Source organism: Osmerus mordax, chromosome 9, assembly GCF_038355195.1.
Source record: "Osmerus mordax isolate fOsmMor3 chromosome 9, fOsmMor3.pri, whole genome shotgun sequence".
Classification (NCBI taxonomy): Eukaryota; Metazoa; Chordata; class Actinopteri; order Osmeriformes; family Osmeridae; genus Osmerus; species Osmerus mordax.
Window position 1 is genome coordinate 9,658,289 of NC_090058.1, and position 27,397 is coordinate 9,685,685.

Below are 27,397 nucleotides of genomic sequence, written 5' to 3' on the forward strand. Positions count from 1 at the left end.
TGGTAAATTAATGTTTTTCCCCCAACATGAAATTATGTGCTTTGGATAGGAATGAAGAGTGCAAAAATAGATCTTGCAATAGAAAAAAATATGATTGTCTTTTTTTATACACATAAACACACATGTCCACACACTCAATTAATAGTCATACAATACTGCACACTGCGAGTACATTTTCTTAAAGCCTTTATGCCCAAGAGGCAGACCACTGAGCCCAGAGCAGATGACAGAAACCACATTTGTTCCCTGCTCATTTTTGGCTTTACTCACTGGCTTCACATCAATCACCAGTGACACTGTCCCTTTGAGTAAGTCACAACTCCATCCACAGATACTAATGGAAACATCACAACAAAACCCTTCTGGAAGTTATACATCACACCTGACCAGGGATGTCTTGACATTTAAATCCATGTTGATGTATCCATGTGAAATGGTGCCTTAATGATAAACCTTTCCTCCCCACCTCCCTATTGTTTATATACATACATATACATAATTTGGTGTACTAAAATACAGACAGTACATAGCATAACATACAGTGGGCAACCAAAAATGACATTTAATTTGTTGTGTACTGTAACACAATGATGATGGTATGGTTGATGAAGAAAACAAATAACACATTGAGTTGATATTGCTTTGGTTTGAGTTCTTGGGGCCATCAGGTTCTGGCCTCCCTTGGTCAGTTAGACACCATAACTTCCTCAGCCACCAGGTGGCAACACTATGAGGTCTGCAGCAGGGATCAAGTCCAAAACACCATTGATGCTACCAGTCTCCCTCATCGCCTCTCTTCCTTTCATCCGCATCTCTCTAGATTCCTGCACTCTCCCTCTCTTCTTCCTCTCCGTGGCTGCGTTCGTTTTTCTCCTTTTAGAAGCCGAACATGTCGTCTTTCTCAGCATTGTCTCCGTCTGTTTTGTCCCAGTTGCTAGGGGACAGGCACTCTTCAGTGTTCAAGTCCTGAGGGTTTACCCCAATGTCCAGGACCTGGGGGTTATTGCGAGACTCAGCGAGTCTGTGGAACACAAGAAAAAAGGTATATAATTTACTATGTTAAGAGACTGAATTTTATTTTTCACAAACTCAATCGTGTTTGGAAAGGGGGAAGCCCCAACAAGCCAGAGTGATGATTAATGTATGACTTGTGTGACTAGCTACAAACACAATGTCAGCCCTGGATTATCAGGAACTATTCATAGAAAACATCTAAGTGAAAATGTTGAGGCATGGGTAGTTAAACTAGTTAACACCAGACAGACTCTTAACACATGAACACTAGTCAGCTCACCATGACATCACTCATTCAGTGCCGTGGCAACAACGGGGTGCGAATGGCTGATGGCGTGAGGCAGAACAACACACAACGAAAATAACGAGACAACGTCATGATCTTAGACAAAATGCAAAACGTCGAGTCTAAATTCTCTCTAAATATGAATATTTGTCAATGAGAATGGGACAGGGTTCAGATACTGTTGAAAGTATATAGGAGGACCGGCACTGCCCAAAATGTTATGTACTGTTTATCTGTCCATGTCTCTATGTACCGTGTGTGTACTATATAACATCCATGCTGAGACAGATGGGCTGAGGTGAGGGGGGTGAGGGTGAGTGCGAGTGGAGGAGGATGGTGACTAAGGAAGGAGGGAAATGAAGGACACAACGGATGGCGTGTCCAGTAAATGATCTTGTGATTACCTGAGTACGATTCAAAACTATCCAGACTGCGGCTGGGAGGGGTGCAAAGGAAACGTCAAAGAGTCAGACAAATCACACAGCTGGATCAACAAGGGGCAGGACTGGATGTGTGTTGGTGAATGCTGCAGTAAGAGTCGGCTGCCAGCAGATGGCAATGCAGTCGCTCTAATGGCAAACAGGATTTGGGTTTTGCATAGCATTGGTCATGGTGAAAACACCTCACTTCAGCCTCTTGTTGTTTAGGACTGTATAGGGAACGGGGGGTTATGTAAGCATACTATGCAGCTCCCAGTAAACTAAACTACACACAGAGAAAGGGGTTAAACAAAGCAATGCAGGTTCAAGCTGAGAAGTCCCACGGATCAAAACAAACAAGAGGGACAACATGACTCTCCACGAAAAAGCGTTGCTTTCTTCCTTCACAGAACAAAGGAAGTCTGTCGTCGCGAGTCCCCTCCACCTCTCAGACTGGAGGGTGGCAGGTGAGCGTGTGTCCAGAGTGCTGCCACCCAGTAGTGCCACACTGTAAAAGCTCCAACCCTATTGGAGGGACAAAAGCCCAACTGCCATTAAACAAGCTTTCCCTGAGAAAACTCTTTCGTCTAACACAGAGGAAAAGACTGACCCCATTCCACCCCGCTTCCTCCCAGGGGAGGAGAGGGGAAAGAACAAGCATGAACCAAAAGCTAAATAAGCCTGTCAATACACACACTTTATAAATAGCAAAGTGTAGAAGGGGGGGAGGTCTGGTGCTCTCTTTTGTGTTGCGGTCGGTTTTTGGCTTCGAAAATCCATACGCAAAGTGGTGCCACAAGCTTGTTAAAAAGGTGCTGCGCCTGCCTGTCACCTTTAAAGTGACTCCAGTGGACAAAATGTCCCCTACAGTTAAATATAAGCTTCAGACAGGGAACTCGGAAGAGACAGATATTAGTATTCCTAGCTGACACCAGTCTGGCTGCACCATGAAACAATACGATCAACTGAAGTTAAATCCTGGTTACATGAAAAGCATGCTAACAGCTTGCTTTGAACGAACTTAGGCTTTAACCAGGTCCTCATCTCCTCCCCTGAATGTTTTCTTGAATTGATGTACCCTCACCCCTCATTTGAGCCTCCTCCTTAATGAGGGCCGCTGAGATTAACTGTGCATGGTGTAATTACTGCAAGCTGACAAATAATCATCTGATAACTGGCCTAAAATGGCCTCTTAGCGGCTGGTTACAGCGAGTATAAAGAACTTGCTGAAGGTGACAGTGTGACTCGGAGACAGAGTGAGAGAGAAAGAAGGCAGGGAGAAAGAGAAATAAAGCGCCATCAAATTAACTGACAAGAAATGCTAAACAGCGCCGTGGAAACTGAAAGCACCGATAAGAGTTGAATTAGACGGCATTACTTCAGGGCTGCGGTAAGAGAATATAAACAAATACACATTAAGAGTTGCATCTCGGCTTCCCAAACCCTCAGTCTAACAACCTCATCTGGGTACTGGTAGTTATATACAGACATGGGAAAATGGTCGGTATTTAGCAGAGACCATGTTTGACCAAAAAAAAACTGCTCTGTTTTGTTACCAAATGGAATCTCTCCCCCTCTCTCTCACTGTGTGGCCTAGGAGAGTAGACAGAAGAAATAGTCCCAGTGGAAGCAGCCATGGCAGCAGATGACTTAGGGTGTGCCGAGGCCTGTAAAGCGAGACCCTTCAGGCTCTCCAGGGCCTGGGAGTGCTCAGCGGTAAGCCATGAGGAGGGAGTGGCAGCGTTTACTGCCAGTCCAGGCCAAACCCCTGGGCTATTTCCAGAACAGCTTGTGTCGAGGAACTGCTGTGAAGAAACGGTTCATGGGGGCTGTAGAAGAGATGCAACCACGAGCCCTCACCTTGAGAACGCTTCATCCAGGCCGTCCTCAAGCTCCTGGAAAACAAAATGGCAGGATGAGGGGTTTGGGCCTTTACCAAAAGGCAACAACATTTATTCATTTCGGACAAGGCATATTGTATGGGTTGCGTGTCATCTAGGAAGTTCGGAGTCATTAATGGCTGGGCTGCTGAGACGACCACAGGTCACAGGTAGTAGGGCTGGGGGGGGGAGTGGGTGTATGTATGAGTGTGTGTGTGCGACACACACTTCTGATCCCAACCCATCTTCCAGCCCTGTAGTCTAGGTTTATCAATACAGTAGTGTCCCGTACCTTCCCCTGCTATGTGGACTGATCTGATAAGGCAGGTTCTTTTCAATGCACCATTGTCCCCTTGCATGGCAAAAGTCACCAGCACAGTACATAAAGCCGCTGCATGTGAAAACACCATGCCTAGTCCATAACCAGGAGGATCTATTGTCAGTATTGTAGGCAATTCTTGTTCTGCACATGCATTTCTCTGCTCTTATCAGGCCTGTGCAGGTCTTACCCAGACAATGTTGTTGTTCTCTGTGGCATGATTGTGCACCGTGAAGGAGTCCGCCTCGCTCCCTGAGTGAACTAGTGCCATGTTGGCCCCCTCCGCCAGGTCCAGAAGGTTCCCTGTGGCCACCTCTGTGACACAGGACACACACACCACACTATAGTTAAGAGACTAAACCGCACATTTTCAGACACTGCCCCCCAATTCAAGCTTTTTACCAAACCAAGAATATTCGTAATTTTCCAACAGCCGTTTACTCAATCCCAGTCATGATCATCAGCACGTTTAACACCGTAAACAGGGGCTATTATGAGCCTGGTGAGGCCTAAGCCCTCCTTATTACCTGCCCCACCCCCCCACACACCCACTAATGTGTCTCATCAGCATAGCCATCTGTGGACTGTCACTTAGTGATGAGTGGGCGTGGAATAACCCCCTGACACACTCACCTCACCATGGAGACATGACTAGCCTGTAATGAGATAGCCTCTAATGGCTGGGCTGCTGAGACGACCACAGCTGTTTAATAGGGCTGTGGGGGGGGGGGGAAGGAGAGTGCCTACAGCGGCCTTCTCCCCCAGTGAGGCTGGGTTCCACCTCTTGAGGAGACCAAGGTCAGTCATCGCAACCTCTTCTCTGCATTTCCCTGGGGCCTCTCGTGGCGTCCCGTGAGCACCCTCGTCTTCCTGAGGGCTTCACTATCCCGAGGCGACCTCTCCCTCCCAAAGCCTGGCCCCCAGACAGACGAGCGGCATCCAATGATGGAGCTCAGCAGCTCCGCGCGGCGGCTCACCTCTCTGTGCGCGATGTCTCTCCATCAACACTGCATCATTGACATTTACAGCATCTTGCCTTTCACCGAGGAAGCAATTATCAGCCGGTGATTAGTCATCTGATATATCTGTCTGAGCTGCAGGATGGTGTGCGTGTGCATGGTGTGTGTGTCTACAATGTTTCCATAGTTCTGTCCAGGGTGGGGAGCTGGAAGAAAGGACTGCTGGAGGGCAGCGTCTGGCTGAACTACCCAGGGATGGAGGGGCGAACTGGGGGCCAGGGGCTATCGGATTCTCGGCCCCTCTGATCCTACATCCGGGAGCAGAGCAGCCATTGAGGAGCTCTTTCTCAAGCACACACACACACACCGACAGAGTCTACTGTGACAGCAGACAGGATGCTGGCAGAAGGGAGTATCATGTCACCAGAATAGCGCTGAATCATATGACAAAAACCCATCGCTTGACAGACTTCCAGAGTGAGGAGGATTTGGGTCCACACAAGTGAAGGTCACATGAATAGTTTTGGAACTAAGCCCATGTGTCCCCAATCACTCTTTTATAGGTTAAAACCTTCTAAAAGCTCTTAACCTGTGTAAGACCTAAGCCTTCCCTGCATTTCACGGTGAAACGTAGCCAAGAGTGCAGCTCACACGGTATATTTAATACCAGGACATCAAACCTCTGAAAAGTAGTTTGAGTCTGTTTTTGACTGTTCTTATTAGAACAGTGAGGATTTCCATTCCCCTGGAGCAAAACCGTCAAGATTCAGACCTGTATCCATGTAAACAGACTGTCAACGGATATTCAGGGGGAATTCAGAGGAATTTCATTCTGGCTTGGGGCCACCTGGCCAGCCGAATGGGAACATTGTCTCTAAGCTGGTGTTTTCAAGCTTGATCTGCTTGCTTACTATATCAGCAGCCCTCACCCATACAAGGACAGGAAAAGAGTGAAATAGGAGTGAGAAAGTGAGGTTGAGAAGGACCGGTGGCAAAAAAAGACATCAGCCTAGAGAGCAACAAATGGAGCAACGAAAGCCGATGGGCTCTGCAACTCCTGCAGGAAACGATGCATAGTTATGTCCTGGAAACCCCTGGCTTCAACACAGAGCAGGGAACCTGAAAGAATGTGGGCTCTTCATGCAAACACAGCTTCCTGTGGTAGGACTTCACTCATTGAAGCGAGGGTCGCCAATCTCCCTAACAGCCCAATGGAGCGTGAGGCATGTATTTATATATCCCTCCCTCCATCTTTGCAACATGGACAACGAAACCAGACAGGCCATGACATACAGCACATAATCCCATAATAAGCACTCCAGGCGACGACCTGAGACTCCTGGGGCGATAAGCAGTCGACCCTGGCGACCCGACCTGCAGCTAGCTGAACTCGGTGTGAAGTCGGTGTGTGAACGAGGCCCTGTACAGGGGAAAAGAATTGAATGACTCACCTCCTCCTTTCAGACTGGCCAGGCTTGCAGAACTCTCATACTGGGAACTGCTGGCTCCCTCCCCATCCGAGCCAGACTTGACCCGCTTCTCCTTCTCTGTAGGTAGGAGAGAGAGAGAGAGAGAGAGAGGAGAGAGAGAGAGAGAGAGAGAGGAGAGAGGAGAGAGAGAGAGAGAGAGAGAGAGAGAGAGAGAGAGAGAGAGAGAGAGAGAGAGAGAGAGAGAGAGAGAGAGAGAGAGAGAGAGAGAGAGAGAGAGAGAGAGAGAGAGAGAGAGAGAGAGAGAGAGAGAGAGAGAGAGAGAGAGAGAGAGAGAGAGAGAGAGAGAGAGAGAGAGAGAGAGAGAGAGAGAGAGAGAGAGAGAGAGAGAGAGAGAGAGAGAGAGAGAGAGAGAGAGAGAGAGAGAGAGAGAGAGAGGGGGGGGGGGGGGGGGGGGGGGGAGAGATAGAGGGGGAAAGAGGGGGGGAGCGAGGGAGAGAAAGACAGACAGAGAGAGAGAGAGAGAGAGAGAGAGAGAGAGAGAGAGATAGAGAGAGAAAGAAAGAAAGAAAGAAAGAGAAATAGAAGCATGAAAGAGTAAGAGAGAGCGGGGGTGGAAAAAGAGGGACATGTTAGGCAAGACACGAAGCAGACGTATGTCAGCAGAACACGGCAGTGCACCAATGATCATTTCACAAGTCTAGGGTGAGTCAGGGGTGGAAACTTAACAGAACATTTATTTATGTCCACAGCCACTGGAAAGAGGGCGTTTCTGTTGTTTGTCTAGCTGGCCATGTTTGTCACAGGTGTGCATAGATGTGCACCACTTCTTCCTTCAAGTATTCAAGAGCCCAACAGTAAAAGTTATATTACAACTGCTCTGCAACACAGCAAACAGTTAGGTGGAACATTTACATTTACATTTAGTCATTTAGCAGACGCTCTTATCCAGAGCGACTTACAGTAAGTACAGGGACATTCCCCCCGAGGCAAGTAGGGGTGAAGTGCCTTGCCCAAGGACACAACGTCATTTGGAAGAGCCAGGAATCCGAACCGGTAACCTTCAGATTACTAGCCCGACTCCCTAACCGCTCAGCCACCTGACTCCATTTAAATGGCAGCAGAACCAAACGTAACTTGGGCCCTGCCCCAGGACCCAGCCAGGCAATTTCTCTTCCCTAACTAGACCCCTACAGAGGGTTGATGGAGCCCCCCTCTCTCTGTCCTCTCCAGACCCTCTCCTGCTGGGAGCTGGCCTGGAGGAGCAGCCAGGCCACAGAGCCAAATGAGAAATGCCTCTCTCTCTCTCCTTCTCCTTTTCTCTCTCTCCCCCTCCCTGTTCCTTACGATAACTCTCTCTCCCCGTCTTTCTCCGTCTCCCCCTCTCGGTCTCTCTCCTCCTCTCTCAACAAGGGTTTCCAACTAACATGCTTGTGATATGGACATGGACACACACACACACACACACACACGAGCCACTTTGGCAAGCATGAGTATCTGAGCAGGTCTGAAAGTCTTCAAGGCCAGGTGGCAGCTGACCCACTGGAACTAATGCTTCCATTAACCGAGCATTAGATTAAAAGCACACCCCCCAGCCCATCCCTCAAGAACACCGGCTACACGGTAGGTGGGGCATGTTCTCCTCAGCCCTCACACGGTCGGAACATCAAAACCATCCCGAGGTGGACCACCACTGGTGGATGGGTTCCAAATCAAAGCCCTTCCTCCCCCCCACCCCCCACCATTACGAGATGTTTGCCGTTTACACCCGGTCTACATCAAAGCCGCAGTCTGGAATCTTTCAGTGCACACTGCATTTCTCATGCGCCCAGATGAGAAGCTTGGGGGCTTGTAGATCAGACTCCTCTCCAGTAGTACTGCGTGAGCTAGACACAAACAACTAAGGAAAACACCCGCCCGTTTCTCCTGCCCACAATCCTTTGGGGCTTTGCAGCTGGCAGAGTAGACTCTAAGGCTGTATATTTTTGTTGCCGTCTTTCCCCTCTTTGCCACGGGAGAACTCCCTCACTACTTCTTGGAGACCTTCCCTCAGCAAACCGCCCCGCCACTCCCTACACCTCCGCTCTGCCTCCATCCTCCCTCATCAACTCCATTGTGTTTGAACAAGGTGATAATGCGAGCCCCGTGAATCAGAGGGGTTTAGCCGCCTCGACTGCTCGGGGTGAACATCGGAGGAGGGGCGGAGGAAGGGGGGGATAAGGGGAGGAGAGGAGTGAGGCGAGGGGGCTGGAGAAAAGATTGTTTAATATTCATTTCCGAGACGCGGAGCCAAACACGGAAAGCGCGGAGCCCGCTGCCACTCTCGTGTTGCCTTGATCTCGTGGAAAATATTAAATAAACAAAATGGAAATGCACACGAATTAAAACGCTATCAAAGGAAGCTGGGTAAACACAACACAGAGGAGAGGAGAAGTAAAAAAAAAAAAATTGCGCAGAGCATGTTGTGTTAGTGTGTTGTGCGCGTGTGAAGGTTTGAATAAATAACATCTCCTTGCCTCTCACAGTGAGAGGGGATCAATGGCGCAGACACACGGCTGTCAGGGGGCCCCAGGGGGGGGGGGGGGGGGCGCAGGAGCTCCCCGTCGCTGTCACACACTCTTCCTCTCTTCCTCCCTCACTGCTGTCCATCCTTTCCTATTTCACTCTCCAAATCCCTTGCCACCCACCCAACTCTGTATATCCCTTTCTCGCTCTGTCAATGCCTCTCTCTCAAACTCTCCCGGACACACACACACACACACACAACATGTATTTTTCCTCCTTCTCTTTCGGTGAATAACAGGGAGGGAGGGAGGGAGGGAGGGAGGGAGGGAGGGAGGGAGGGAGGGAGGGAGGGAGGGAGGGAGGGAGGGAGGGAGGGAGGGAGGGAGGGAGGGAGGGAGGAGGGAGGGAGGGAGGGAGGGAGGGAGGTTCAGACAAGGAAAAGAAAACAGGAGGCTGATGGAGGAAGAGGCATCAGGTGCCAGGCCAGATTGATGGCCACAAGCGCTCCAGACCCGAGTGTTGTCAACCGTCAGGAGCTTGACATGTCGAGTGTGTGTGCTATGTGTGTGTGTGCGATAGCCCCTCCTAACCATACATGCTGCATGCAGTGTATCCCCAGCCTCAGGAGGTCCCGTTTACATAGAAGTCACACGTGCAGTACATTTCATACATGTTCTGCTGACCCATGGGAAAGCAGGGATGAGCGTGCGACACTTCCTCCCTTCTACAGCACTCTGGGTGTGTACGTGCCAATGTGAGCCGGAGAGAGTCATGTGTAAGAGATACCAAGTCAGGATAACCAAACAACATGTAAAACCTAAAAAGAAAGCTCAGAGCTTTCCACAGCTATTTCTTCCGTGTTGAATTCACTGGTCCTAGCCTGTCCACCCACCTCCGCCCCCAGGCTGCATCATCCTCCCAGCACCTGTCAACAGCAGTATCCCTCCACCCACACGTCACCAGCCCCCGTCATCCCTCCGTCATCCCTCCGTCATCCCTCCGTCATCCCTCCGTCATCCCTCCGTCATCCCTCCGTCATCCCTCCGTCATCGCTGCCTACGCCCCTTTGCAGCATGTTGTCTTTAATAAAGTGTAGCTTTTACTAAACCAAGGCAGACTTCCTCTCCAGCTTATAGTTTTACTCCAGGGGGATGTTCCCAATCAATAGTAACATTCCTGTATGTGTGTGTGTGCGTGCGCGTGTGTATATAACAGGTGTGCACACCCAAAGGCACGAGTGTACGCATGAATGTGCGTGTGTATATTTGTGCGGGGTGTGTGCACGCGTCATGGCAGGGTGAGCATGCGAGAGAGGGCGAGAGGCCTCGTGACAGGGGTGGACAGGTCAAACACAAGCCCAGCACCTCAGGGGCACAGGAAGGGTCAAAGGCTGAGACCCCAGAGAAACGCACGTCCACGCACGTGTGAACGAGCAGGGCTACATGCAGCAAGAGGAGAACAGGAGAGACCGTCTGGAGGAAGAGAATAAAGGGGGGTGATATGTGGGGGGGGGGGGGGGGGGTGAAAAAGGAGGAGTTGACAGAGAAAGAAAGGAAGAAAGATTGAAATAGGAGGGAGGGGGGCAGGATAAATACGGAGGGAGGGGAGGACGAGAGCGGTTCCGCTCACAGAATGTGAGGCAGCCGTCACACCTCTCCAGTTGTCGGGGGCGACCATGCGTACCTTCTTTGGCAGCCTGCCAGAATTCAAACGCCACTCTGAAGGCTTGTGCCACGGTTAGAGTCACCGCCTGGGCCTGGGGGATAGAGAGAGAGAGAAAGATAAAGAGAGAGATAAAGAGGGAGAGAGAGAGAGATAAACACTAATGAGTCTCATAAACTAAAGACGTCGACTATGAGAATGCAGAAGGGCTCAGTCTCTGCCCCTGCTGCATTCTCACAGAACAGGAAATGGAGACACACACAGGGCTCGGTGGGAACAGGAAGTAGTCGAGCAGCCAACCTACCAAACTTCTCAATGGATGCTCAAAGAGGGAAGAGAGACCAGGGTGTTGGTCCCCTCTTCTCCTTCTCATGACTAGTTGTTTATGTAGCGGGGAGGATATGTTGCCTTTGAGTCAGAGCTAAATTAGGGAGTGGGGAAGGAAATAGAGGGAGTGGCACACTTACTCACTCAAGCCCCGTCCCCCCCCCGCCCCCCTCTCCCCCCCCTGGTCGACCCCCCCTCCCCTCCCCAGAGTGGAGTGGGAAACAGGGACAGACTGCCCACAGGGGGACTCGCCTCCTCGGTCTCTACCTCTTTTTCACACTCAGAAACAGACACAAGCTTGACTTATTCCCCACACCCACACACAGACTCACCACTTTCCTCTTGGTGCAGAGGAAGGCATGACACTCCAGGGTCTCGTTCTGCTGGCTCTGGACGATGTAGGCAAAGACTTTGTCGTGCATCTTGTCGGCTGTGCAGTAAGATATCCTGGATAACAGTTGCAAACAAATCCAAACAAGCACATGAATGAGGCCTATTTAATTAGAGCTGAATAGCCAGAGTTTGCGGAGCCGTCCGATCTAGCAGGGCGATCATGCGACTCCATCTCTTCTAAGCCCTTAAGCCCACCAATCTGATTTAGACCCTTAAATCTTTCATTTCCACACCGCTTTCAATCCAGACACAGCACACTCTCTACACACACACACTCTCTACACACACACTCTCTACACACACACACACACACACACAAGTAGGCAGGTAGAAAAAAAACATGTGGACATCTGTGTTCCCAAAGGACTTATAAAGTCCTGGCCGTCCCTCTGTTTCCCCGCCCAAGTGACCGCCCAGCCCAGCGGCCTCTGGGGTTTTTATCATGATTGGACTGGCTCTGGTCTCTGTCAAATTATATACAGACCTCCCCCCCCTCCCCCCCTCCGTCAGTCACGTTGGAGCTCCGGAACGTGCTCTGCTACACAGATGTTCACACCAGAGAGGTGACATCACAGGCTAATGATGTCATCACCCGAGACTTGACTGACAGGTGTGTGTGTGTGTGTGTGTGTGGGGGGGGGGGAGTTCTGTAGTTAATTTGACAGAGACCAGAGCCAGTGGGGGGGGAGAGACCCAGAGCAGTAGAAAGGAGGGGCGGGTCAGGAATAATGAAACAACTACCATCTGCCCATGTACTCTCCTCTCTTTCCTCCTCTCCTCACACCAGCAAACCCTCCGACTGAAGGGATCAAACGTCTCAATAACAAATGACTCAGTGATATTTTTTGGGGGTTGCTCTTTTAAAAGGCACAGCTGCAGAGTGAGGACAACAGAGGAGTGGAGATGGAGAGATGAGGAGAGGAGAGGCGTCTGGGAGATTTACAACAGATGTGGAGGGGGAGAGCCCTGGGAAATTGGGACATCTGGGTGGATCCATTTCGTTTACGGCTCGTCTATCTTGCTAGCAGGGGCCTCCAGGGAGTGGGAGAGGTGAACCACACCAACGTCCACACCTCAGGCTTGGGGTCACACCAGGAGATGTGTGCTGTGGAGGACTTCACCTGACAGTTTAGTTTCATAAACAGAGGGTCGACGGGTGCCCCGATAAGTGAAAGGTCGCAACAACCTACAGGACAGTGAGGGTGGCTGTGCAGCTGTCGTGGAGGGCTCGAGAGTCCAGATTGATGACATGCTGCTTCTTCAACACACTTTCACACACACACTTCTCCGACAGCACCTCCGATCCCCCCTCCATCTTCTCGGGATCGCAAATCCAAACACTCCAAGCCTCAGAGTGATGGATGAGAAGGATTTGGAAAAGGAGGGAAAACTCTGGTATTGCCAAAAAAACCTGGGTCCAATTTCACAATAGAGCCCCCACCCCAAGACAGAGACCGAGTCTGTCGTCCAGTACCGCAGGCACCTGTGTGAGTGAACAACAGCTAGCCAACGACAAGAACTGACCTGTATATGGAGATGTTCTCCATCAGCTGGCCGGAGGCGTAGTCGTAGAGGATGATGCCTCGCGGGGAGACCTTTAACGTCACCTTCTGGAGCTTCTTACCGCTGGCTTTGGCCTGGATGAGACACAGAAAGGATTGGGAGTGGTGAGCTGAACTTGTTCGAAACCTTTCTATCCAGATTCTGATAACTCATGCTCTGGCCGGTGCCAAACCTCCAAACTCTTGCACTTGAGTTGACTCATTCCACTTGACTTAGTTGAACCTCTACAAAACAGCCTCCAGGGTGCACATTGTGAGGTTTTTATCAAGGCCAAAAGTCACACAGCTACTCAAAAAGCTCTTCCCCGTTCGTCCATCAGAGAAGAAAGAGGAAGGTCTAAAAACCTCGAGGACAGAAAGAATAATAAGAATTCTATTTTCAAACAACATTCTCAAAGAGGAACCATGCCTGGTGCACAGAGACTCAGGCTCCAGACGAAAGCCAGTCCCTGGCGATCCATGCAGAGACAAGAGACTTAAGAGAGGAGAGCAAAGCCTGCCTGGACTCGTGCACTGCAGAGCTAATGATATCCCAAACACAGGCCAGGACGCCACACTCGTTATAGTGCCAACAACACGCGCACACACACACACACACACACACAACCAGCTCTTACGAGCTCAAAGCAACGACACACAGACTCCCGTGAGAAAATCCCAGAAAACATTCAAAACAAGACCCGAGTTTAGTGATGGGGAAGGAGTGTGTTCTAAAATACTAGGAACGTCTATTACTGACTTGAAACACACGATGACCCGTGCGAAAAAGAGAAAGGTACTATCGTTTCTAGTTCTTAATGACAACAACTAACTAACTAAATAGAACATTTACCTGAGCAAATTCCCTACGAGGCTAAGCCTATTGTGGTACTGTCATGTGAACACACACACACACACACACAACCCTCCTCCAACATCTTTGCTCTAACGTAATTATGATGGAGCTGCCAGACTTAATAACAATAAGGCTCCTGTGTCATGTCGGCCAAAGCAATTCTATCTAATGGCCTCTGTTGTGAATACCAGCACACGCCTGAGGAGAAGGGCTTGATTAAGGGCGTCAGACAGGTTAAAGGGGGCCAGTGTTGGAAAACAACTTCATTCGAAATTTGCGTCACAACCAGGTGACTGTCTAACGTGCGCGCGTTGGTACGCTTCGGGGCGTTCCGTCCGCACACATCCCCACGTGCACGTGTGCATCGTGTCCGCGTGTCTGACTCACCGTGGCGACGATCCTCTTGACGGCGGCGGCGGACAGCTCCTCCCCCTTGGGCTGCTCCACCAGCGTGACGCCCAGGTACTTGAGCTGGAACACCATGCCCTCCAGCAGGGTCTCCCGCGTGTCCGTCCAGTTCTCCGGCAGCTCTGGACACAACAAGCCACACAGGTGAGACACGGCTGCCCGGAACGCAGCTTGATCAAAGCGGAGACATGCAGGTTCATTTGGATCCTTATTGGATGTAATACAGGAGGGCCCGTCAGGCACGCTGCGCCCTCTCTGTGTCCTTGTCGGGTGGGAGAATCGAAGGAAATGCCGACTATAAATGACGCTGATCTCCTTAGAAATGTCTAAATGGAATTCCTGTTTTGTCCATTCATTCAACATTTTACTCATGTCCCTTTAAGTGGACTTGTAATTTCTAATCCATGAAAGAAAGACATTGAGCTAATCTAATATCGCAGTCCTAGATGAACATGGGCCCTGCCAGTCGGATATCTGCCCTGAGCTCTGGAGCAGCAGTTTAAGGACTCCCTCCCTCCCTCCCTGTGTGTATAAGGAGGCAGCCTGGGGGGGCTGGTCACAGGACAGAGCCACAGAGCGCCGCAGCCTAACCTCCCTCCCCCTCTCTGCTGTACCATGGGATCTCTCATCCAAGGCCTGGAGGGACTACAGCGGCAGCACCCATGCGCAACACACACACACACACACACACACACAGACACACACCCCTCTCAAGTCTCATAGGACTGGTCGGCCATTTGCTCATTTTCTCTCCCACACATACACACCCTCCCACTGGAACCTCATAAAACCTTTATGGACCTGTCACTTGGAGGAGATGTAGCCCATTCACTGGAAACATGTGCTCCGTGTGCCAGGTTTACAGTCCCATCTGCCCCCCTCCTCTCCTCCCGTCTGCGGCCGACCTCTCCTGAGTGACCTCTGGACGTTTCCTGTTGACCCCCGGGATCACCTGGAAGCGGCGTCCTGTCGAAAGTGTCAGCGACGCTCTTAAACGAGACACGGGGCCGAGTGGGGGAGGTCATGGGGCTGCGGCTCAGACGGCGGTGGTGGGCACTGGACACACTTCGCTGCAACAGTTAAGTTGCTGAATTGAGCTTCTTTCTGACAAGTTGGTTTGAGTCCCAAACTAGCGCCGCTGATAAAGGTCTCCAGTAGCGTCCGTGTGCTCCTGTGCTTGTGAAAGAGGAGCTCGTCTCCTCAGGGAACAGCGGAACACTAGGTTTCCCTCACAGGCGTTTCAGAACCAATGCAGAGTCTTAGCTCCTCCGAGAGCACAGGAGCACACACTCCGGCACTCAAGGTCAACGCCTTGAAAAGTACAACGTGACTTTCCTTCTAATGTCAAGTACAGTGCCATGAGAGCAACCGCTAGCGACACAGAGCAAAGGCTGTTTGCACATCAGCGGTGGAGAACATTTCAGAAAAGAGAACCATCATCTCTAATTCTTCCCTCTTATCGTTAGCTTGGCTTTCACTTCTTGGTAAACATTGTACTTTTCAAGATTTGACTCGATACACACAGTGAGGCCCTGACCTCTCAGAGAGTACGGGTGCACACACACACGGTACACACAAACAACGCTTCTATTTTTCATGACAACCCCCTCATCAAGTCCTCATCTCCAGACCACACAGCTAGCTGAGCCTGAGTGTCTGCAACAAAGTGGTCTGTAATAGTCTGAACTCAGCCATAAGCCGTACTTACCCAATGACAGACTCAGGTGAACGCCCAGGACTGAGGTTAGCAGCTCCAGCTTACAGCCTGGTTAAATGGGCTCTCTGGTTCCATTAAACCCTGCCTAACTGACTTAAAGCACTTCATAGCCAGAGTCAACAGAATGCTAACCGTATCCCAGACTGCTAATAAGCATACAAGTTTATCTTTGGAGTGGTTTAGGATTTCAGTCATGCTTGAGCATTAGGTCCTAGAGTTATGTCACTAATCAAGGCTGAGATGTAATGTTGAAACGGGGAGTAGATCCAGCTTGGGGAACCAGTCAAAGTCCTACAGTAAACAAGTGAACTCGATTTCCCCTCTGTCTGTGTCTCCCATCCTCCATGTCCACCCTTCCTGTTCCCCTGGTGCTGGAGGTGCAGATTTAGGAGCTTCTCTGTGGGGCTGGCCAGGAGCTCAGTACCAGGACAGTGAGATATCTGAGAGGGGGGGGGGGTGATCAGATAGACGAGGAACCAGCAGGACAGGCCAGCACACAAAAACCAGCACGAAGACTTCTCTCCATGTGGGAACCATACATAACCTAGCCTACTTAGATTGGAAATGCGTTTCAGACCACTGGTTTCCTTAACAACTGGTTACGTAATAATTGACTGTTCGAGCCAATTCGGCCCTTTGTAAGACAGAGAGCAGTTTATTTAGTGTGGATGAAAATCCCCCCCCCCCCCCCATACAGACACACACACACCCTGCCCCCAGATCCCAGCAGAGGCGGTGGTGATTAGTGCACACACTTCAAAGGCTCCAGACTCAGAGCTGGTCAACGAGCACCGCTGCCTGCCTGGCGGCCTGGAAATGAGCGGGTGTGCGCTGGAGGAGCGCTGAGCTGCGTGCTGGGAGAAGCGGCGGGGTTTGGCAGCCTCTCTGAGGGCCGCAGCTGGGCCCTGGATCTGAGGGGGGGGGGGCGCGAGGCTGAGGTGGGAGAGGGGAGGGAGACCTGGGGCGGTGTGGGGAACCGTGGAACCGTGATCTTCAAAGCCGGCGTGGATCGGGATAATGAAAAAGGGCCCGGGTGGGTTGGACCCGTGTGCGTTTGAAGGGCTTGATCTGCTGGCCCGTGAGGGGCAGGTGCCCACGTCTGCTCCCACAGGACGCCATTAAGAACAGGCCACCTCACACCTCCTGCCAGCCCCTCAGCACGCACACGTGCACTGAACGCATTCGCATGCTACCCATGAGAACTCACACACACACACACAAGCCTTCGAAACACACACTCAAATAGGGGGGGCTTGTTCAGTCCGCATGGGCAAATGCGTATTATGAAGGAAAGCCCAGTGAACACAACAGAAAACACTCACAGCTTCATGGCACCCTAGCCTACTTTATGTTTATATTGGAAAGGTCAAGCCAATGGAAAAGACTGAGGTTTAACAACTCTAGAATAAGAGAAACTATAGAGGTTATGTAGCTTTTCTATTCAAATCCAATTTGAAATCATGTTTTTGTCTTCTTGCAGCATCAAAGAATATAAAAATAGGAATAAGAAAGTCCTTTTATCTCAGTTAAGATAAGACATTACCATTCTTAATTATATACAAAGGAACAACGGAATAGGCCATGATGCCTTTAGGCTGACTTAGAAGTACCTGGCAGTTCTTAAAATCAGGTTCCAGGAGGCCAGTCTGACAGAGCCCAGCCTTAACATGTGAAACACTTACAAACTGGCCCTCCGCAAGACACTGATACTCCCCTTGGAGACTTGACATTCTTGCCGAGGTGTCAGACTAATCCCTGCGCATGTGTGAGAGAGAGTGTGTGTGTGTGTGTGTGTGTGTGTGTGTGTGTGTGTGTGGAGAGAGAATCACAGTGCAAGTCCACTCCTGCCTCACCTCCTCTCCTTTTGGGAATGACTAACACACCCTAAGCAGGGAGGAGGAGGGGCACATGAACTCAAGCTGACACCCACCTACTTCCTCTCATCTCACCCTTTTAGCAACACACTTCATCTAAAATGCACAATCGATTTAAAGCGGAGTCCTGACATGGCTATCATTTGCTGCCTTACTGTATTACAAGGACGGACAGTCAAAGAGGAATTATGGCTTTGAATTAAAAGGCTTCAAAAAAAAGTTACTGTCATGTCGCCAAGATGGGGAATATTAAAAATACAAAATAATAGTATTAATACCCTGGCACAAAGTGCATGACAGACATTATGAGGTATGCAGTCGGAAGCCCTCTGCTCTTCACCAGCACAGCTCTGATGTAGGAACCAGAACACGGATCAGAGGTCCAGAGTCAACACAGCGCCTCTGCAAACTCTGGAACTGCACATTTCCTTCTGGTCTGGCCAGGTTGTTCAAACGCCCTCACGACCTTGTGACCTCAGGGGGGCCCTGCGGAGACACACGTTGCCAGCTAGATAGCACTGGGGACATGAGGAACACGTCCTGCTCACATCTCAACATTCTGTGTTTGTACCCCTCGCATTTCGGATGACAGTCACGGTACGTGACTGGGAAGGGGACAGGTGGTGCTTTTATTAGGCCCTAGATACGGTTCCACCGTCCCTTCAGATACAGCAGATATAACGCCCTGGCTATTTACTAGGGGGGAAAATACGCCGATATGCATCTCAACTTATGAATAAAATACTGATAATAAAGTTGGAAGAATAATTCATGGATTTACTCAGCACGTTAAATAATGGATCAAGTTTAACAGGGGGTGTGGGAGAGCTGCCTCCAGAGTCTCTGAGCAGCCTTGGCCTCTCCACTGCTCAGCTCTGGTCTCATCAGGGAGGGATGGGTTGGCAACAAACAGAGTCTGAGACAGAGCGGGCATGGACAGAGTGGGTAAGAAGTGCCAGGGGGGTAAGAGGAGCACATGGGGGGGGCCCTGCCAAAAGAGGAAATGAGGCCGGCGATGGAGAAGAGGGCATGCAGAGGGTCAGAGCGGGTCACTGATGTCCCCCTCTCTCTATCTCTCTCTCTCCCTCCCTCTCCTTCTGCACTTCTCTCTCTCTCCCCAACCAGAGCCAGCTACTGTAGCCTGGACAGTAATAAGAGAAGGAATCCTGTCCTCCAACAGCCGACAGGCTGTCGCCCAGGGAGGGGGCGGGGGAGATGGAGAAAGCAGAGGACTGTATGGAAGAGGGATTGGGGGAGGGGGAGAAGGAGTGGGGAAAAGGAAGAAAAAGTGATGCACAAAAGAAAGAAAATGGAGGGGGGTATAGAGGTAGTGGCAGGAGCACTACTAATTCTTAAACACACTGGGGGAGGGGGGGGGGCAGTAGAGGAAGGGGGGAGGCACAACACTGCCAATCTGACAGGCCATTACGTTTCATTCAGATGGGTGGGGACGTGCAGCAGCCTTGAATCACCGTGGAAACAGGCAAAGGCTCTCGGCGATGCCGCAGACAGAGGCATGGAGCCTGAGGAAGAGATCGAGAGAGCGGGCGAGCGAGCCAGAGAGAGATTCAAAAGGAAGACACAAAGAAAAACACAAATGATTTGCTGTATGTGCATATCCACAGCATGACAAACTGGGGTCTTTATCTCTTCTATTCTGGTCCAGACACAAGATCTCCAGACGGGAGATTTACCAGCAGACAAGGAAGACGCTGACAGACCTAAAACAGAACAGCAGGAACAAACCAATGGTTTGGGGGACAAAATGACGCCAAATATACACACTCACAGACAGACGTTCTTTTGCTTTACCTGACACCTGCGCTGTGGTGACAACACAGATGAGGTTTCAGGAAGTCTTCAGCAACAACAACAGAGTGCTGACGTGCAGGCGTAACACTCATACACCCCACTCAAGTCCCAGACGCCTGTGGTAGCCCACCACTCTCTCGCAGCACTACTGGCAGAGATGGAACTGTCAAACTGAAACTCTGCCTATGAGTCAGCGGCAGTGTGTAGCAAGTACATACACTGTACATGAGACAGCAGGAAGTGGCGGCGCAGGCCTCGCTAGTTTCACACATGAAAGCAAAGACAAGACTTTCAGGTCTGTTAGCAGGCCCCCAGCTAGACAGCTGCTCCAGGCATGCCTGCTGAATAAACAGTTTCCCCCTTTTTGTGGAAGACAAACACGCTTCCGACTATTGAGAGCTTCCTAGTGTGTCGTCCTGTCGAGCTGAATGAATGAGTATGTGGCAAAAATCTTGCTGGCTTCTGTAAGTAACCTGCTGTGATCCATAGGCAGTTGGCAGCCTGTGAATAGGGCATTGTTTTGAGCCGGATGGACGCTCTGCCCACCTGCATACCTGTCCACACCCACAATATGACAGGGACTTCCTAATGGACCTAGTCCCCCCCCCCCCCCCTAACATGCTCACACAGTCACGTCTCACAGAGACCTGGAAATAAGAAGAGATTGCTGTTTTTACTCGAGTCCCCTATCGCGACCACAGACACACACCACACACAGTTACATCATAGACTGTGTATTCCCATCCCTCAACGAGGGAAGCTGGAGTGAAAACCTTCGATTTGCCACAGACTGATTTCAACCAGGAGGCAGAATGTGGGACAAAGCCCCATCAGTGATGGGTGTGTGTGTGTGTGTGTGTGTGTGCACGCGTGACACACCCGCTCACAGGAGTCAGGTGGCCGAGTGGTTAGGGAATTGCGGCAGTAATCCGAAGGTTGCTGGTTTGATTGCCGGCCGTGCCAAATGACGTTGTGTCCTTGGGCAAGGCACTTCACCCTACTTGCCTCGGGGGAATGTCCCTGTACTTACTGTAAGTCGCTCTGGATAAGAGCGTCTGCTAAATGACTAAATGTAAACATCAGAAGTGAACAAATCCCACAACTAAAACAAGAGACCTGGGAAGCAGTAGACTGAGCAGATGGCAAAGGAGCTCAAAGACCAGACAGGAATGTGTGTTTGTGTGTGTGTGTGTGTGTGTAACGTCATGTTACCGTCTCAGCAGTGGGCAAACACTAAATTATAGACCGGCCACAAAACAAACAGGATTTCGACCCGACAGAGCGTGAACCTTTCCAATCAATAGCCGGAAACTGCAAGGATACACCTATAAATGCAGCCAATCAGCGATGCGGCAGGCACTCGTTTCGTTGTAGGACTGAGGGGGGAACAGAGTCCGGCCCTGAGGTGAACAAGAGCTGATGTAAGGCCTCGTCTGACCCATCCATATTCACTCACCCTACAGGGAGGAGCAGACGGTGTCTGGAAAGAACCCCTCCTTCCAGCTATATTAGATTCCTATCAGAGTGTTTAAAGCCCATTTAGGAACCTGCAGAGTCAGCCAAGGAGAGGCAGAGAGCAGAGCAAAAGTGCGAGAGAGAGAGAGAGAGAGAGAGAGAGAGAGAGAGAGAGAGAGAGACAGAGAGAGAGACAGAGAGAGAAGAGATAGAGGTCTGGAGGGGACTGGAAGCGTTAAGGAGGAAATGGGAAAGCCAACCAAATGGATTCTTGCCCGAACATGAAGTGAAGAGGTGGGACGAACACCAAGCAGAGCCTGGTACCAGTCTGGTCTCTGCACAGAGACACAGAGGGGAATGTTTACAGTGGGAGGAAGGACTGAAGGGGCATTGTCAGGCTCCAGGGAGAAAGCAACAAAAAAAAGAGAGACCGAGAGAAAGAAGAAAGAGCTGCAGTTAGAGAGAGAAGCTGACAGCTTTGAGTGTGTGTGTCTGGTGGCCGTGGGGGTGGTGTGTTATGTCCAGTGATGGTATCTGCCTCTCCCTGCCTGGCACACGCTCACGCAATGCCATCACTATCTCTGTTCCTGCGATCAGAGGAGTTTACATCATGTCACATACCCTACACGCACACGCACTCTAATGGCTGTCCAGTTCACTAATGGAGGTCAATACGCCGTAAATAAGACGAATGGAGCATAGTGCCCTTTAATGTCCTCAAGTCAATGTCATGATTCCCCTTTAGTGTCCTTCATAACCCCCCCCCCCATTCTCCTGGGTGCATCCATGAATTAAATGTGCTTTTTTTATGTCATATCAGACCATCTAGTCTCAGATTATTATTATCTGTCAACAGCAATCCTTGAAGCAGTTAAGTCCTCGTCTTGGAGAAAGCAAACTGTTACATAACACTGGAATTATCAGCGTCTGATTTGGTGAACATCCAGCCCCCCCCCCCCCCCCAAAAAAAAAACTCCAGGCCTAGTAGTTCAGTAAAGGGAAGGGATTTAAAGCAGATAAGAGTCTTATCGCCTACCACTAAGTACCAACACAGAGACACGTGTTGTTCACTGCAGGTCAGATCCCCGGAGAGTGAAAGTGACGAGGAAGGGAAGCTGAAGAGCAGAGGAGGGTGGAGGAGGAGGAGCGCTTACATCACTTAGGGATTATAGGAGTGGCTGGGCCACAGTGTTAGTCCATGTGCTCCTGGGCGACACAGTCAGCACATCCACGGTTGAGCTTTAAAGACCTTGCTGCTGCAGTAGGTCGTGAGCCAAGCGGGTCCAGGGAGACAACGGCAGACATTCTGCATCTCCCCCCCCCCCCCCCCCCCCCCCCCCCCCCCGCTGAAGTTCCTCAGCGTTTAAAGTCCCGGCTGACAGGTTAGACAGCAGAAACTGCTCTGCAGGACAGCCGGCAGGGATGGGTCAATCTGAGAAACCAGAGGACCACTTCAGAGTAATGACGCCTAACTACCCCTCTGCTCATCCTTCTCACGTTTACTGTCATCCCTCAGACCTCGACAGAGTGAGGAGCAAGGAGCTGGGGGAGGGGGAGAGGGGGAGGATTGTAGTGAAGGGGGGCTGCGGGTCAATAAATAACATCCCAGAGTTCCCCTGGCCGGGACAGCTAGTCCGGACGGCCACATAAATAAACTCATACTTTAATGGGATTTGTAAGCCTTCAACTTGCTGTAAATAGCCTCAGGTGGCATTCATTTAGGCAGCACCCCACCCCTCCCCCCTTCAGAGGACAATAGATGAGTCTGCAGAATTGCAATGGCCATATCATGTAGGCTGGCCTTAATCAAAGTACAACTTACTCTGGCTTGACAACTAATGAGCCAATTCAATATGGCCTGAGGTTCTCTGGTCTCGAGCACTGCATTTTAATGTACACACAAGCAGGCTACTTGTTGAGGGCAGATCAGACACCAAAAAAACGAAGACAATCTACAAACCAAATTAATGCTACCGCCAGAGGCTAGGATTCTACGGACCCAAGTCTATGCATGCAACAGTGACAAAGCATTATTGTGCCTTGCACACACGACACACGACACACGACACACACAAGTGCCTTCGTACGCAAGCAGCAGATACAGGAGATCTAACAGAAGCATAAATCACTGGGGACTTTACAACTCCATAAAGGAATCCTGCAGGAAGCAATCTCCATTACAGCCTGGCAGTGCTTTTTGGATGACTTTGTGCAGGGGACACAACTCTATGGACTGGACAGGTCCAGCAGGTAAGAACCAGTCAGTAGGCCACACACAGTTAACCAAACTGCAGTTCTGACTTCCTTCATTTCAGAGGAGAAAATTCCACTCACTGGGTAGGAGACCCAGCCGTCAAGTCCAGCTATCTTTTAAGGGCTTTTTCTCCAAGCATGTCTTGACATTGACAAGAAATGCTAAGGAGATGACATGATGACAATGGATTTTCAGTGTCGAGACACCGACAAGTTTAGCATTCCTCCCCTCTGATGTTAGCCAGGGCTATACGGTATGTTTAGTTTGTTACATATCAACATCGTGTCCATGAAATTATTTTGGTCTAACGCACGCATTCAGCAGGCAACTACCACCCATTGATATATCATCACTAGTGTTAGCCAACACCTCTAGGTGAGAGGATAGAGAGACCAAATGGTTAAAGGTCATGTTACACCCACTTGGGGGTGCACACCACGTCCATCTGTTCCTCAGGAAACTGGTCAAGCAACACAATCTGGTCTCTCTACTTTCCAGAATCAACAGAGCTCTTGTATGTAAGCACCAACGGACATATAACAAAAGTAAAAGTACATATATGGTTTTGCAGTAGTTGAAATATGAAATGGATGGCCTAAAAAGAGGAAGTGAGACAGGAAATGACATATTCTTGCCTTTATAATCAGATGTCAGACCTATGTCTGTCTGACACTTGACCATCTTGAGAACAGGGCACTGCATGAAGTTGAAAATCGGTCTTGGTCGGGACACAGGGGTGTGCACATTGTTGCGTGTAAAGTCGTTTGGATGAGTGGTTTGCATTCAAGATAAATATACACACACACACACACACACACACATGTTCACACTAACCTGTGCTGCCCGACGGGCACTGCACTACCAACTGTTCAACACTGAGCCATGTAGTGGCCTTAGTGTACGAGACACAGGCTTGTAGTTAAGGGTTGGACAAAGCCAAATCAAGATAACTCTATGGTCACTGACTTAGGTAATATATATGCATTGAGAGCAAGTTACTTTACCAAGGACTACACTCAAATAAAAATTACAAGACAAAAAGACCAAGCCAAAAGAAGAAGGTTGATGGAAACGCCCCTGAACCTATCTTGTAGTGGATCACCAATTTGTCATCAACACCATATCGTCAGCTTACCAACAACTTGTACCATGTAGACTATGCTGCTAAATTTATGGTCACCATGGAAACATCTGCAGATCATAACCACATGTTTATGGTCTACCACTCACTGACACCAGCATGTACAGTATTAATAGTGCGAGCTGCCCTGCAGTGGAAGCTTCCTGTTGCCAAGCTGAGACAAGTTGCTGTTCATGAATAGCTGAGTTGAGGGGCTGTGCCGCAAATTGCCACTGATACCCAGCCATGCATTCTCTCACGGTCCTGGTGTTAAACCGCCAAAACCAAGTCTGTATATCTTTGAAACCTGTGCGGGCTATGAATAGACAGCCACGGGTGAAAGGAAGTCCAGCAAGTGTATGGGGGTGGACTAACGATTAGGATGTAGCCTAGGTTAATCAATTTGGTCTCAATACGTTACCATGGTTTTGTGTGAGGAATATGTATTATCATCTTACAGACCCAACAGTGGCTGTTATCCACACGTCCACTGTGCCTGGCACAGTGAGTAGAGATTTGGAACGGAGAGAAGGCTTTTAGAATGGTCATTATATACCCAGAGAAAGTGGCCCCAACAAAGCATCGATGGCACTGCATGGCACGTGCCGCATCTTTCTGCCAATTGCCCCATTGTCTAGGAGAAAAGGGAAAAGGCAAGGGGAGGGGTGGCGTTCCCCTTGTGGATCCACACAAAAAGGTTACCAGGCAGCAAAGCCTCCCTTTGAAAAGCCATACTACAGAAGTGTGGTCATGTGCAACTGCCTGGGTGACTGCTCATCGTGGACATCGCATAGCTGCCTGTCTGTGACAGGCCACTGAAGCCAGAGATCAAAGCTTTTGTTGGATTGTAAATCCAGAAGCTCCAAACAGCAATGGAAACCTGCTGAATGAAACACTGTCTCATAAGCCATATGATGTGAAACGATCTCACAAAAATGTAAAGGTTGTTACAATGCATCAACATTTGCCGCATGCCGGTTTAGTTTTGACATATTTTACAACCACTATACCTCATGTGAATGTTAGCAAACATTCTTTGCAACTCCCGCTACACGTCACATAATTTGTTTCTCATAAATGTATCACCTAGCAACAGACCGTTGCCATGTTTATCTCTGTCCGCATACGCTTTCTTTCTACCTCTACTACGCAATAAAATTATGATTTTTGAACCTGCTTGATTATCTGTTTAGTTTGTCTCTGTGAATCTGCAAACTGTTAGTTTGTAACTCAAGTGCCTCGAGCGCATCTGGAATACAATTTTAACTGTCTAATGTGTGCCTGGTGACGTGGCGAAACAGGATTGTGGAGAACCTCGCATGTGAAATGCAAAACCATGCAATCAAAGATATGTTTGTCATCTTTAATCTAAATGTGTCTTGTATAAACTTAGCTACTTATAACACTTTCGAATGAGGGGGTGGCTAAGCTTGGTCATGTTGTTGACAACGGTGAGGACGAAGTCAAGTTCAGACAGTGCCTGTGGCACCGCGCGGCTACTACTACAAATCCTACAGCGTATATGGCAAAACGATGAGCAAAACGATGAGTAAATGATTGGAAAACGGATACTAACATGCGACACTAAGCTAAATTCATAGGCACATCTATCGTACGACTCACGCCAACAACATCAAAAAGTAGCAAACAAATACTCGCTGTTGTCGTGGATAGGATACTTCACTATTGTTGAACTACCACCATGCTACGACTAGCTTTTTGGTAATGCTATCGGCATAGTTCGTATACTCACTTTTATGCCTGCCCACACCCCATGACTGTTTTGCGAGACTGGGGCTCCGAATAATTGCCCTTCCAGCCGATTTCAAAGCGTCCATATCGTAATCCAAAATTGAGGCAAAGAGCCCAAAAAGCTTCAATCTTGTCTATTAAAGCACCTGGCACGGTTTGTTACCCTCTCGCTCCCAAACTTTTCAGCTGTTTTTTCTCCCTTGCTTCGCGGACAGCCCAGAATCGATGGATTATCATGTTCGTTCCCACTGGGCGGTGTTATGTATGTAAATTAACCGGATAATGTACATGACGTGTGTTTGTGGAGTCACGCGAGCAGGGTCGCTGCATAAGCTTGCGCAAGTTAAAGACTACAGGTCTAATAAATAAATACAAATTCTTCAAATATTTAGCTGTCAATGTTTCATTTGACAATATATAAATCGTAGTCTACATTGTTCCATGACCATCCACATTTGGCATTTTGTTCATATGGTTGATATTTTGTAAAGCAGCGAATAAATTAAGCGAGATAACTAATTTCCATTTGAGTTTGAAAACCCTTTCTGCTTCGGCTCATGGACTATGTACAATATTTACCCCCCAGTTTAGCTTCCCTGACAAGATCTGTCTGACATGACAGACCCACCTGTCTGGACTGGACAGAAATCCGTAGGTTGGCAGTCTCAAGGGGTAATTGTTTCAATACCTTTCCCCAAAATCTATTTACAAGGCCGGGGTGCATTTCTCTACAGTCCGTGTGTTGAATCACAACCCACTGAATACTCACACATTCATGATTGCACATGGTATTCGAAAAATCCTACCCAACCTGATCTCAAAACATGAGTGTCATAATACACATACGGGAATTAGCCAAGCCAACTCTGTTCAACAGTAGTTGAAGAGCAACAGTACTTAAGGAGACATAATTCACATTACTAATACATATCATTTGGGAAGTTAATTGTCCAGTTTAATGGTTTACTGTTAATAGCTATACTGACCAAAACCTCCCAGATTAAATAATGACCGCAAAGTCATGACATTAATGCTCCCCAAAAAGGCACACTATAAACTTCCTGTAAATTGGAGCTGGATGAATGGATATTCTGTCAAAAACCAATCAATTCAGCTGAAGGGGACAAAAGGAGTAAATTGGTGGTCAGTTTCTCAGGACTTCCTTTACTTTAGGTAACACACTCTTGCTCCTTTAACTGGGGTGAAGTGGCAAAGTACATGATGGTTTTTACTACTGTAATGAACTCCATAGATCATTTCATATTTGCTCATACTACAAGTAATTGCCTGCATTGCAAGTCATTTGTCCATTGAAGGTGATGATGTTGTTACAACAGTCCGCTCTCTGCAGTACCAAGATACTCTATTATCCCCACTTCATTGCAACAAATAGCCAAAATAATTCAATTCCATTAAA

General features: G+C 49.3%; 1 protein-coding gene across 1 annotated transcript; it reads right to left on the minus strand.

Annotated features, from left to right (window-relative positions):
* Nucleotides 1–89: 89 nt before the first annotated feature.
* On the minus strand, nucleotides 90–26,198 carry ldlrap1b (low density lipoprotein receptor adaptor protein 1b). Its single transcript, XM_067243663.1, has 9 exons — nucleotides 25,982–26,198; nucleotides 13,976–14,118; nucleotides 12,716–12,828; nucleotides 11,131–11,245; nucleotides 10,493–10,565; nucleotides 6,329–6,424; nucleotides 4,109–4,233; nucleotides 3,580–3,614; nucleotides 90–1,021 (listed from the first exon to the last, which is right to left on the minus strand). The coding sequence occupies exons 1-9, from the start codon at nucleotides 26,064–26,066 to the stop codon at nucleotides 877–879; spliced, it is 930 nt and encodes a 309-aa protein (XP_067099764.1). The 5' UTR covers nucleotides 26,067–26,198; the 3' UTR covers nucleotides 90–876.
* Between the last annotated feature and the right edge of the window lie 1,199 nt (nucleotides 26,199–27,397).

What these genes read in the sequence shown, in the direction of transcription:
- ldlrap1b (XM_067243663.1), bottom strand. Translation starts at nt 26,066, where the DNA reads ATGGACGCTTTGAAATCGGCTGGAAGGGCAATTATTCGGAGCCCCAGT. An exon ending in TCTGCACCAAGAGGAAAGTG is followed by an intron (nt 10,566 to 11,130) that starts GTGAGTCTGTGT and finishes TCTATCCCCCAG; the next exon opens with GCCCAGGCGGTGACTCTAAC. An exon ending in CTGGATGAAGCGTTCTCAAG is followed by an intron (nt 1,022 to 3,579) that starts GTGAGGGCTCGT and finishes TGTGTTCCACAG; the next exon opens with ACTCGCTGAGTCTCGCAATA.